General features: G+C 44.6%; 1 protein-coding gene across 6 annotated transcripts in view; it reads left to right on the top strand.

The window, feature by feature from the left end:
- Positions 1 to 13,441, top strand: part of ACSL6 (acyl-CoA synthetase long chain family member 6) — a 60,833-nt gene that overhangs the window by 38,968 nt on the left and 8,424 nt on the right. For all 6 annotated transcript variants that reach the window (XM_045488095.1, XM_045488088.1, XM_045488100.1 and 3 more), the window contains 7 exons: positions 209 to 304; positions 1,633 to 1,705; positions 4,477 to 4,565; positions 5,292 to 5,408; positions 8,404 to 8,547; positions 10,295 to 10,396; positions 11,320 to 11,391. In XM_045488095.1, the coding sequence (XP_045344051.1) occupies positions 209 to 304; positions 1,633 to 1,705; positions 4,477 to 4,565; positions 5,292 to 5,408; positions 8,404 to 8,547; positions 10,295 to 10,396; positions 11,320 to 11,391 (693 nt within the window). The remainder of the gene's footprint in view (positions 1 to 208; positions 305 to 1,632; positions 1,706 to 4,476; positions 4,566 to 5,291; positions 5,409 to 8,403; positions 8,548 to 10,294; positions 10,397 to 11,319; positions 11,392 to 13,441) is intronic.

Here is a 13,441-nt window from a genome sequence, read left to right as displayed (position 1 = left end):
GTTGCAAAGCTGATTGGGTTGATTAATTTGTGAGGAGAAGGGACTGAATCTTCAGCTCACATGTTATAAAGCCTCAGGCCTTCTCTTTTAAACCTGACCTAGGGTCAGGTCGGATCCAACTGTTGAATGTTGACCTTGAAAGAGGCCCAGATGGGTTAGATGCCACCTTCAGCAGCCCAGACTGGCAGGTTCTTTTCTCTTCCCACAGGCTAATCTTGGCGGGTGTGTGCGGATGATTGTTACTGGAGCAGCCCCGGCTTCACCAGCAGTCCTGGGATTCCTCCGGGCAGCTCTGGGATGCCAGGTATTGCCTTTATGTGACTTTCCCTAGGGGCAATGGGATGTGTGTTAAGGCAGAGCAGGGAGCCCACTACACCCTCTACTGTATAGAGGAAGATCCTGGGGGCAAAATTTTAGTGGGACAAAAGCTCCCTCCTCTGAGGATGAAAAAAGGCTCAGTGAAAGCCAGGATGATCTTGTGATATTCTGCAAAGTCCAATTGTATCTACTCTAGGAAAAGGGGTCAGATAAACTACACGTGGATCATCATTGTGCTGGAGAACCCATACCACACCTGCAATAGCATCTCTGAGTTCTCCATCCTGCAAAATATCTCCCAACCCAGAAAAAGAGCACTAGAGAGGGTGATCAAAATTCACTGATTTTTTTTTTATTTGATTCAGTAGGTTTTGTCATCTCTAAAATATTCATTTTTTCATTTATCTGTTCAACTAATATTTTCTTAAAGTTTATTTATTTTGAGAGATTGAGAGAGCATGTGTGCGTGCGCATGCTCTGGAGGGGAATATCTAACAGAGTTCAAGTAAAACTTACAGTAGGTTTTAAAATATTTGTCTTTGGGGCGTGTAGGTGGCTCAGTCAGTTAAGTGTCCAGCTCTTGATTTCAGCTCAGGTCATGATCTCTTACTGGTTGATGAGTTTGAGACCCACATCTGGCTCTGCACTGACAGTGTGGAGCCTGCTTGGGATTCTCTCTCCCCTCCTTGCTCTGCCCCTCCCCTCCTCACTTTGTATCTCTCTCTCTGTCTTCTTCCAGACATATGCTGACAACTGAATTATGTTATACATAAAATAGAAAATAATAAACCCATGGGCTCCTGGGTGGCTCAGTCGGTTAAGTGTCTGACTTCAGCTCAGGTCATGGTCTCATGGTTGTGGGTTCAAGCCCTGCATCAGGCTGTGCACTGACGGTGCAGAGCCTGCTTGGGATTCTCTCTCTCTTTTCCTCTCTCTTCCCCTCCCTTGCTGGTGCTCTCTGTCTCTCTCAAAATAACTAAATGAACTTAAAAAAAATTTTGCCTTTAATACATATCATCCAAATGAAAAATAGAGTCAGTAGTTGAAAATAGGTCAGAAATCTTTAACCCAAACCACATAACCTTATCTACTAAGCGTCTGTGGTACAAATCACCCTTCTTCCAAACCAAGTGGTCACACCTGTTGTTTGTGTTCTGTTTCACCTGGAGAAACCTACCTCCAAAGCACCTCCCTCATTCTGTCACCCACATGGAGCAGCTAGATGCTCAGTGGGAAGTTAGCTGGCTGAAAAGGGAAGGCCATCGGCTGTAGGAGCATGTATACTTACAACGTGGTTTTGTTTTCCATTTGAAGGTTTATGAAGGCTATGGCCAAACTGAGTGCACGGCTGGATGTACCTTCACCACGCCTGGGGACTGGACCTCAGGTAGGATGGCCTGTAGGTATGGGAGGGACTCATGGGGCACTGCTGAGTTAAAGACAGCAAGATCTCAAAAAGTGACAGAAAAAGAAGAAACAAACTGATGGTGATTATGTCTGGGTTGTGGCATTATGGATGTTGTTCTTTTTGTAACATGTTTTAGTATTCTCCAAGTATGTTTTGTATTTTCCTATTTCTTTTATAGAGAACTAGAAGTCATTTTAAAAAAGTGGTACATGACAGAATACGGTTCCAGGTAGAAAAATGCTTTCAATATCAGTCAGTATCAGTATATTGGATTTTGCAGGTTCTAAATACCACACAGCCTTGGTTGTGGTTGGTTTTTAACAATTTTTTAATGTTTATTTATTATTTTTGAGAGCAAGAGAGACAGAGTGTGAGCAGGGGAGGGGCCGAGAGTGAGAGAGGGGGAGAGAGAGAGAGAGAGAGAGTGAGAGAGAGAGAGAGAGAATCTGAAACAGGCTCCAGGCTCTGAGCTGTCAGCACAGAGCCTGACGTGGGGCTCATACTCACAGACTGCGAAATCATTACCTGAGCTAAAGTTGGATGCTTAACCAACTGAGCCACCCAGGCGCCCCTGGTTGTGGTTGTTTTAGAATGAAGTAAGTAGGCTATGAATTGTATATTATTTACGAAAGAAAGGCAAGTTCATAGTGAATAGAGCACTGTTTATTATTTTTTTAATGCTTATTTTACTTTTGAGAGAGAGAGAGAAAGAGACAGAGACAGAGTGTGAGCGGGCAAGGGGCAGAGAGGGAGACACAGAATCTAAAGCAGGCTGCAGGCTCTGAGCTGTCAGCACAGAGCCAAACGCGAGGCTCAAACTCATGAACTGTGAGATCATGACCTGAGCTGAAGTTGGATGCTTTACCTACTGAGCCATCCAGGTGCCCCAAGAGCACTATTTCTTAAAGGGCCATTTCTGAGGCTCTTTGGGAACTGGGGTGTCCTATGATGTTAATGTCTGGAAGAAAACAGCAACTTCAGGAAGGAGCAGCCCCTTTCCACGCCCTCATTCTGAAGAGATTCACTTTTCAAGGCAAGGAGGAAGCAGTAGGTAGCCCATGTATTGCCCATCACCAAATTTAAACCAAACACTGGAAGAATCTGAAAAGCACGGAACAAAAGAATCCTTGAGGATACCAACTTTCTCTGGGAGCCTGGAGCCACTCTTCATCCTTAAGTTTGCCCAACTACAAACCAGAAAACTTAGGGTGATGCACATGGAAAAGAAATATGCACAGTAATGTAATGCTATTTTCAGAACACCTTGAGGCAGTCAGCAGAAACATGATAGGTGGATTCCAAATTGAAATCATATCTGGCCACATCACGGACAGAAGCATTTTTGTCCACGTTTTATCTCTTCACACTCTAGTTGAATAAAGCCTGTCTTATGTATAAATTCTTTGATCTCTCTATTGCTGGAAAATTTACTGTAAGTACTGTTTTCTGAGATCCTGGAACAGTAGCTCTTTTCTTATTGTTGCCATTATATTTCCTGATCACTCACACATCCCCTTCTTTCTGAACACTCTCTTCCCTCTTAATGTCATCTTATACATTTTCCTATGTAAGATTTTTGAGGGTTTTGCCTTTTTAAATCATATTTACTGCAAAAAGTTGCAAAGCTATTGAGTACGAGAGGATAGATATCTTTGCACAGTATTGTAAAAGTTGGCAGCCTGTCATTTAAAAGAGAAACCAGAGTGTCAGCCTCATTTTTCATCTACGTGGCTCACTTTTCTTTCAGGACCTTGGCCAGCACCTGCTTAAAAATCCTCTACCTTGCCAGTGACTTGTGTTAACAACCACAGTTACTAGAAAATGACTTAGATGTAATTTTGTGGTTGGAGTATATATGACCAACAACATTTGAAGTCGTATCTTTCAGGGATGAGTTACCTCATCCTTGTCTCCCATTCCTTTGTTACTCAAAGTTTTATGTGTGGACCAGAAGGATCAGTATCACCTTGGTGTCGTAAGGGACATAGATACTTAGGCCTCATTAGAGTCTGTATTTTAACAAGATTTCTAGATGATTACTATGCACATTAATCAATAGTCTGGTGACTGGAGGAAAAGTGATGATGACTATATATTATCCGAAAACCAAGGGTCTCACAATGGGAAAAAATGTTGAATATGGGCACTATTGTAAAAGGTCCTGATAGTGTGGTTGGTGTGGGTATGAACCCCCTACAGACCCTATTCAGGTTGGTGCTGGGCCCGGTGTGCCTGTCTAGCTTTTTAAGACTCAGATGTAAAACAGACCTAACAGAGGTTGGCCTGTCCTTTCTCCAGACCTTTTTTTTTTTTCTTTTTCATTTTCTTTTTTTTTTTTTTTATCATCAGTGCTTGCCTGTGACAAATGCTCACCTAAAGGTATATTGCTTTCCTGCATTGTGTGGGTGGCTCAGTCGGTTAAGCATCCAACTTCAGCTCAGGTCATGATTTCGCAATTCACAAGTTGGAGCCCCACGTCAGGCTCTGTACTGATAGCTCGGAGCCTGGAGCCTGCTTCGGATTCTGTGTTTCCCTCTAGGTCTCTGCCCCTCCCCCACTCATAGTCTGTGTCCCCCTCTCTCTCTCTTAAAAATAAATAAAACATGTAAAATTAAATAAATAAAGATATATTGCTTTCCTTCCATAATTCCCCACTTTGACCACTGGAGGGGTTCTACATGGCATGGAGCATCTTCAGTGCTGAAATGGATCTGAACACTGACAAATGCCCTATTGCTTTGGTGTTGTAGGGCATGTAGGGGCACCTCTGCCCTGCAATCATATCAAGCTCGTCGATGTCGAGGAACTGAACTATTGGACCTACAAAGGAGAGGGAGAGGTAAACTTAGGAATTTAGCTGTGCATGTCTGTGGATGCCACATAGAGTGAGTGAAAGGGAATTATTTTTCTTTCACCTTACATGTAAAGTCACTTTAAATTACTGATTTATTTGACTCTGTTTAATTCAGCATTTCCTCTCCTATTTATGAAGCAACCAACCCCCAAGGTTGGGACTGGGCTGGTCTAAATCAAGACTTGAAATTCCCAAACTTTTTTTTTTAATTCATTTTTTTTTTTCCTAACTGACTTGGCCTGTTACTATGTTTCTGTCCCAGCAGAAACAGCACCACTTGCAGCTAGGCCAGAAGGGGTAGGTAGTGCTGGCCTGTCCTTGTTTACAGTATGGGAGTAGATGAGAAAGCTGACTGCCTAGTCATGAAGAAGAGGGCTCAAGAATGTCTGGGGAATTAGCCAGTCATCAATACCTGAGGAGACCCCATCCAGTGTCACAAAGCAGCATATGCTAAAGGGAGGGAGGGAAGGAGGACTGGGATGGCCAGGACAGGGAGAAGAGATGGCAAGGACAGAAGATGGTGTTTAAGAGAAGCGGGAGACAGGTGACAATCTGCTGGTAGCTGCTCCTGTCCTCTCTCTCTGCCACTGCATTCTCGGCAGTGCATTTCCTGAGGAATAGGATACCTTATTCTATGTGTGTCTCACAGCAGCCTCCCTTCAGGACCCCTCATGCTGTGGGCTGACAGAAACCTGGTGTTTGTCCCCACAGATATGTGTGAGAGGACCAAATGTGTTCAAAGGTTACTTGAAAGATCCAGACAGGACAAAAGAGGCCCTGGACAGTGACGGCTGGCTTCATACTGGGGACATTGGGAAATGGCTGCCGGTGCGTATGTTTGCAACCATGGCTCCTCATACATGCTGGTGGTGCGAGGGTGTGTAATCTGGTTCACTTTGGAGGCAAAAGTCTTCTCCTTACCTGCCCTGACAATTAGCCATTCAGGAACTGAATTAGCCATTCGGGGATTGGGAGGTTCTTCCTTACCTTGCCCCCAAAAGCTTTCTTGTCCATCCTCCTGATAAAGGGGATAGAGATCTTTATGGGAGGGTAGAGCTGGAGTTTAAGATCCACTCCCTACTTTATCTCTTTCTCTGATACAGATCAGACAGTGCTGTGGAATCCAGTGGGTGGAGTGCAAGACACAGGGAGTTCGTAGCCCTGGGAGGTCTGAGAAAGGCAGGGCCCAGGAGCCCACAGATGCTGGCCCCTAGCCAAGAGGTTGCACCGAGCAGTGAGAAAAGCTTGGAACTGGGTGGGAGGGTATCTGAGTTCCTTTGGCTCCATCAGCAGTTGCTCTGAGGCCTTTTCCTGAAGTCTCATCCCTCTCTGGGGCCACAGACTTTTTTGTGGAGTAAAAGAGTAAGGCTACATGACATTCTTTGGCTGTGACGCAGCCAGACCCAGTTGTTGGGCCTCATTCTGGCATTTGTAAAGTGGGGATAATGACACTGCTTACCTCTACTGTTGTTGTGAGGAACAAATGAGTTACACCTGCAGAGCAGTTAATACAATGCCTGGTGCACGGGACATATTTAGATAAAAACTGTGACCAGGAAAAGGCTCTGTCACTGGAACCAAGAGCCTCTCCCCTGATGCAGCCCACCCCACAAATCTCCCCTGTGTCTTTGGGAAGTTGCTAAGGTTTAGGGTGGCCATTCAGAAACGAGTTTGTTGGGCACATGAATGATGCTGAGCCCTGCAGTGGTCCTCTGGGCTGGTGAGCCGATTTGCCCCTGCTTGAATTGAGAAACCCTCATTCCTGTAGCAGACATGGAAGTATACCGTATATGTACCCTGGGCCAGGGACTCTGCTCAGAGGAAAGATGCATCTTTAGACAGTTCACAGGCCAATATGATGGGCATAAGCTGAGGGCCATGCTCACCTGGGGAGAGGCAGAGGAGGACAAGCACCTGCTGGAGTCTTCGGATGTGAGTCATGTTCTGAGGAGAGAGGAGAGAGTGAGGGCGGTCAGAGCAGAAGTAAGAGCGCATGCTGAGTAGAGAGACAGTGGAGGTGTGAGGTAGGTGATTCTAACTGAGGCCCCCCAGGTGTGGAGGAGGGGGCCCAGAGAGGCAGCAGGGTCCTGCAGGCCGGCTAAGGGGGGATTGTCCCATCAGCTCAGGAAGCTTGGGCTCAGGGCCCCTCACTTACAAAGGTAATCTCCAAGCCTCTGCCCTTCGTTTCATCTTATTTTTCTGAAAGAAGGAGGACCCTCAAGTATGGAAACTGCTTGAAGCTCCACAGAACCTTGGATCTGCTCCTGACTCCCTATAATTTGGATGCAATCACCCACCTTGCAGGGTGTTATAAGAAGCAAGTAAACTAATTCATGTGGAGACCTAGTGTTGTGATTCCACTAAGAGCCTAATACAGCAGGCAGGCGGTCTGGAGGAGTCCATTTTTTAAAAATTATTATTGTTTTGAAATAGTATTAGATAGATTAAAGAAAAGAGATAAACTTCTGATGCAGAAAGACTTAATTCAAATCCTGGTTTCCCTACTTTCAAGCTGTGTGATTTTGGAGGAATTAACTAACCTCTCTCATCCTCACTTTCATCATCTGTAAAATGGAGGTGATGACAACCAGCTGAGGGGATGCCAGGAGGGCCAAAGAAACCAGTATAGGGAAAGTGCCTAAGGTCCAGCCTGGGTTTTGAATGACACAGAATCGGTTGGCTTTTTCTTTTCTGGAGAGATTGCTCTGCTTTGGCTAATCAAACAGATAGAGGGGAGGGACAGAGTGTATGCAGAAGCCCGGCCAGGAAGTGGTTTTGATGGGAGAAGGAGGGGGTGTGAGAGGGATTTGTGATTGAGGACAATGAGCCTGACTGTTAGAAGTCCCAGGAGAGGCAAATAGCAAGGCCATCTCCAAGTTTGGGGCATGGGGGCTGGGACAGGCATGAGGAAGACAGAGATGGGCTTCCTTAGTGGCCTGTTTGTAATGTGCAGGGCAAACGGTCTGGTTTCTGAAGCGTTCTGAGTGTTAGGTTCTGGGCCTGCAACTCAGTGAAGAAGTTTGGCTGGATGGTTAGGCAGAAGTAGGAATGGCCAATGAATGAAGAAATAAATGGGGGTTATTTCAAGTAACATTGTCAGTGGAGGTAAGGAGGGTTAAGCCAAGGAAAGAGACCCACCTCTTCACCTGAGAAACTCAAAGAGGTTGAATAGAGTCAGTGAGGTGGGGGGAAGAGGCGTTCTAGAAGCCAGGGCCACAAGCACTCACTGACCAAGTGACCAAGGCCACCAAGCAGGTGGCCTGCCTGCTGCAGAGGCCCTGGAATGGTAAGGACTCCTGACGCATCTTGTCTGTCAGGTAGGAGCCTCTACCAGGCTGTGCTGTATGCTGGGTGAGGGAGAGGCCACTCTTTGGGAGTAGAGGCAGTAACTGGGCAGAGAAGCCTGGGCTTTGTTTGAAGGAGTGAATTTGAAGACAGTGGTGAGAAAAGGGACAGTTGGAGCAAGGGCCTGGGTGAGAGGGGAGCCAGGATACAGGTAGATGGGCCTCCTGAGGACGGGGACACCTGTTGTTGGGCATGAGGGTGGCAGGCATGGGAACAGAGAGTTGGGGGAGGGAGGTAAGTGCTGAGGGTGGGCACTCAGGGTCCAGCAGATCTTGAAAAGCATCAACCTGTGGTGCAGGGTGGCCCTCTCCAGCCACACAGGGGACATGTAAGAGCAGATACCTCAGATGAAGGAGCAGATCCAGGTGGGGTTTGCAGGGTGGGATGGGACAGGGGTGAGGGGCTATGGCACCACTGAGTCAGAGGTTTAGGCTCAAGAATGCTATCTTTTCACGAAGCTGTTTGTCCAACTCCACAGGCAGGAACTCTTAAAATTATTGATCGGAAAAAGCACATATTTAAACTTGCTCAGGGCGAATATATTGCACCCGAGAAGATTGAGAACATCTACATCCGGAGTGAGCCTGTGGCACAAATCTTTGTTCACGGGAACAGCTTAAAGGTGAGTCTCCTGTGCTTCAGCCCTTCCGCGTGTACTGGGCCTGCTGAAAAATCTAGAATTATTTGGGAATAATTTCATAAATCTTTGGTACTTGATTACAGTGGTAAACATTAATTTCCAGTCAGACACTGATATTCTCCTACGTATTAGATCATGAGAGAAAATTCTTTTTTTAAAAAAAATAAATGTTTATTCATTTTTGAGAGAGAAAGCATGAGCTGTAGAGAGGCAGAGAAATGTGAGATCATGACCTGAACTGAAGTCGTATGCTGAACTGACTGAGCCACACAGGTGCCCCATAATTGCTTTTTTAAGATGTTTATTTATTTATTTTGAGAGTGAGAGATCAGGGGAAGGGCAAAGAGGGAAAGAGAAATCCAAGCAGGCTTTTTGCTGTCAGTGCAGAGCCCAACATGGGGCTCCATCCCATGAACCACAAGATCATGACCTGAGCTGAAATCAACAGTTGGTTGATTAACCAACTGAGACACCCAAGTGCCCTGAGAGAAAATTGCTTTTAAATGAGAAATCTTACTTGCTTATAGTTTGATAAATTGCAATTAGGTAAATAAGTTGCTTGAAATAGTAGTAATGAACATTCCCATTACCTTTAACTTAGGCTCCACCTACTTCCAAGAGGGATTTTGAGGTAAGATGCCAAAGCAGGATTCAGGGTTTCTGCTGTTTAGATTTTGAAATATGCAAATGAACTTTACAGACAAATGGGTACAGTATTGCAAATAATGGTTCAGTATATTAAACTACTATGTTAACATAGTTTGGGATTAAATTATTTGCAGAAGATTTATATTTATTCTCCTTTCAGCATCATTTACACTTGAAGTCAGCAAGATCACTGTGAACATATTCTGTGCTATCATTGCATTTATATAAACAACTATTATTAAATTATTTTTTAAGACAATGCCCTTAAAAATTAAAATGGAATTCTTCATGACTGGGGACCATATCAATAAAACATTTTCAAACTGGTGAGAAACCCTGAGAAATACATGTGTTTTGTAATACATAGAAATACATAGAATTTTTTGAATGGCATCCTAAAGGTGTTCTCATTTAAGATGAGCATGAAATGATCTCATGGTTCATGAATTCAAGCTTTGTATTAGTCTCTGTGCTGACAGCATGGAGCCCCCTTGAGATTCTCTCTCTCCTCTCTCTCTGTCCCTCCACTGTTCTCTCTCTCTCTTTCTCTCTCCCTCTCAAAAAAAAGAAAAAAGATTGGCATGAGAATCAGATACATGTAGGTCTAACTTTACTGATTCTTAATCACATTAAGCTTATCCTTTATTAACTTTTTAAAAAAACTTAAGTGGGGCACCTGGGTGGCTCAGTCAGTTGGGCATCAGACTTCAATTCAGGTCATGAAGTCACAGATAGTGAGTTCAAGACCCGCATCAGGCTCTCTGGTGTCAGCTCACAGCCAGCTTTGACTCCTCTCTCTCCCCTGTCTCTCTCTGTCCCTCTCCCTCCCGGTCCCCCCAGCTCTCTCTCTCTCTAAATAAACATTAAAAAGAAAAAATTTTTAAAAAGTTAAGGAAATATATCAGAAATTGGTCAAGATGTGTGTTGTTTTGATGGAAATGTATCATAACATAAGGATGTACTTATTTTTAGAAAAGGGTGGAATCTGAGAATACCAAGAGATTATTTGTAATGCTGGACCACAAATAACCACTTTGAAAGCATTTGTAATGACTGTGTTTTCCTTTGGTTGGGATTGCAGGCCTATTTGGTGGGCATTGTTGTGCCTGACCCTGAAGTCATGCCCTCTTGGGCTCAGAAGAGAGGAATTGAAGGGTCATATGCAGAGCTCTGTGCAAATAAGGTCTGTACCTTGGCTGCTGGACCTCTTATGATACTGTATAACGGGAGGACAGAAACACAGGAAAGCAGTGGATTTTGAACATGTAGGGAAATTTCTGACTTGACTTTATAAATGGTAGAAATCCTAAACTAGAGGTTCATCTTTTCATTATTGTTGTTGAAAAATGCAGATTTCTTCTTAGAGAGTTGGATAAGCTGTTGAATTTTAGAGCTGGGAGACATCCCAGGAGGCTTGTCCCACCCTGCCATTTTGCAGCTTGCAGGAGAGTCCAGAGAGAGAGAGGGGGTTTACCAGAGGCCACACAGTTGATAGAGCTGCTTAGCAGCAGTATCCAGTGTGACTGTAGGCCTTCTAACTCATTGGCCTTGCTCTCTCCAAATGTGAGGTGGCTTTTGTGTGCACTGGGCTTAGTCAGTCATGGAATTGAAAAAGTAACTCAGTTCTTCCTGCTTAGAGCTTTACCACTCACACCTTCCCGAAGCCTCTTGGGCACATGTAGGGTCCTAGAGAAGAGATCCCTGTGCTCTAGATCTCTGTGCTCTGGCTCAGCATCATCTCCTCCAGGCTCATGGCCCATTTTTCAGCAGCATCCATTGATCCTAGTGCTCCCACTGGGTCCTGGGCTCTTCTGGCGGTGACAGGATCCCTGGGACTCAGTAGGCTGAACAAAGAGCCACCTTAAAAAATGGATGGTCCCCTAGTCTGTTCATGGCCACTCCTCTGGCTGCGCCTGGCACTTACTTGCCTGATGAGAGGTGGTGGCTGTGTGTGGCCTGGAGCATCAGCCCCAGTGAGGGGGGTGGGGATTGGGGTGGGTGTTGGCACAACCATCAGCTGCATTTTGCTCAAAACTCGTTGTTTCCTGTACCTCCATTTTGAAATGTGTTTTTGCCTTGTAATTTTTCCTATATGGTTCAATTCAGGAGCTGAAAAAAGCCATTTTGGAAGATATGGTGAGGTTAGGAAAAGAGAGTGGACTCCATTCGTTCGAACAGGTAACTATTACCTTCCCCATACCTTGTTATAGCCCTTTGTGCATTGACAAAGATTAAACCAGCCCATGGTGACCCTGACCTAGATTCTCCACCCTCCATGCTGCAGCCCGTGGGCAGGCTATGTACCGACAGACCCCTGAAGGCCTGTTCCACGCCAACTCTGTGGCAGCCTCTATCCTGAGCTAAAATAGGTCATATGAGACTGCACTTGCTGTCCTCCTGATCACAGGCATTGGTAAAGCTGAAATATTACCCTCACTGTCACTAGCCGAGTATGTGCACACATGGTTGGCCTGTCTCCATGCTGCCTGCAATACTTAAGACCCGAGTTCTTATTTTTATTTTTTTTTTTAATTTTTTTTTTCAACGTTTATTTATTTTTGGGACAGACAGAGGCAGAGCATGAACGGGGGAGGGGCAGAGAGAGAGGGAGACACAGAATCTGAAACAGGCTCCAGGCTCTGAGCCATCAGCCCAGAGCCTGACGCGGGGCTCGAACTCACGGACCATGAGATCGTGACCTGGCTGAAGTCGGACGCTTAACCGACTGCGCCACCCAGGCGCCCCTCTTATTTTTATTTTTATGGAGACTGTCTTCTTGCCTGTGGCAGGCAAACTTAGTTGTTAGGACATTGGAAAGATCATGTTTCTTGGGCCCATGATCTATCAGCCCAGCGTGTCTACCACAAAGGGGAGGAAACATAGAATATGCTGGGAGATGAGACAACAAGCAATACTCTAAAACTCTGTCTTTGCAGGTTTGGGGTTCTTACTGTAACTGAGTTCCTAAACAATGCAAGCTTGGTCCTACTCACCTACACCATTTATACATCCTCTCTAGTCAAAAAATCTAAAGAGAAAAATTTGTCAAGTAGAGAAACATTAATATTCTGAATTTTAAAAAAATTTCCAGGATGTCTTTAACATAATCATTTTTAATAAAATTATGTTTCTCCAATAGGGTTCCCAAATACAGCATTAGGGATCTGGACGGGTTGTGAGAATTTGGAGTTTTGTACGTTCATTTTAATGAAAACCTGAAAACATTTTTAAGTTAGTTTCCAATATAAAACTCTAATGGCAAGTATTTGCAATCAAAAACCATTTCTGCAGAATCAGACTTTAATTTCTTAAGTTTCAAACTGATGAAATCTAAGCGTAGTTTCAGAATTGTTTTCTTTTGAAATGGATCTTTATATAAATCAAGTTTGAGAAACACTCCTTACCCTCATCTGTCAGTATCTAAGGTATAAAAGGTTTGTATGAATAAATCTTCATCAAAAAAAATTATAAAATCGGAGGCACTCAGGCAAGGTATTTCTGGCATAATTATTTCAATTTCTAAATTTGCTAGGATGGACTTCTGTTTCCTTCCATTAAGGGGAGCTGTGTGACTGGATCATATGATGATGTAGAGCAGGGGCCACATATGGGTGGTCCACAACCCATTTGTTCTGGGCCTACGTGTTGGTCTGAATGGGGAGCTATAAGGGCCCTGGGGATGCACTGCCTAAGGGGATTAGTTCTGGCCACTACCTTTGTGATTTCCGAGGCCAGCACGCCCCCTGCTGGGCTTGGGATGCATGACCTGTCCCAGGACTTGAGAGTCTTAACAGTTAGATTCTTATTCATGGATTGTCAACTCTTAAGATTATGCTGAAAGGGGACCTTTGGTTAGGTTTCAGATGTTAACCATTGCTCAAATTAGAGCTTTACTGAGAGGAGATGTGTTCTTGTCTTCCCATATTCCTTAAGCAGTTTCTGCTCTAATAATCTGCCCTCACCATGGTAACTTCAAATACAGGGAAGTCATGTGGGTATCCCAAAGGCCTGAGTTTTATTGCCAACAGTGTCATCTCTTCATTTTCTCTGTCCTCCTTCTCCTCTTTGTCTGTGTTCATCTTCCCCTCCACAACCAGTGCGTAACCTCAGCTGACCACAGGAGAGCAAAAACCAGGCCTTCATGCCTGAGGAGGATGTGTGCTCCCAGTTGTGTTCCAAAGATCAGTATAAATTCTTTCAGTTAATCTGCGATTCACTGTCAGCTTGT

This window comes from Leopardus geoffroyi, chromosome A1, assembly GCF_018350155.1.
Source record: "Leopardus geoffroyi isolate Oge1 chromosome A1, O.geoffroyi_Oge1_pat1.0, whole genome shotgun sequence".
NCBI lineage: Eukaryota > Metazoa > Chordata > Mammalia > Carnivora > Felidae > Leopardus > Leopardus geoffroyi.
This window is presented reverse-complemented; position numbering and strand designations above follow the sequence as displayed.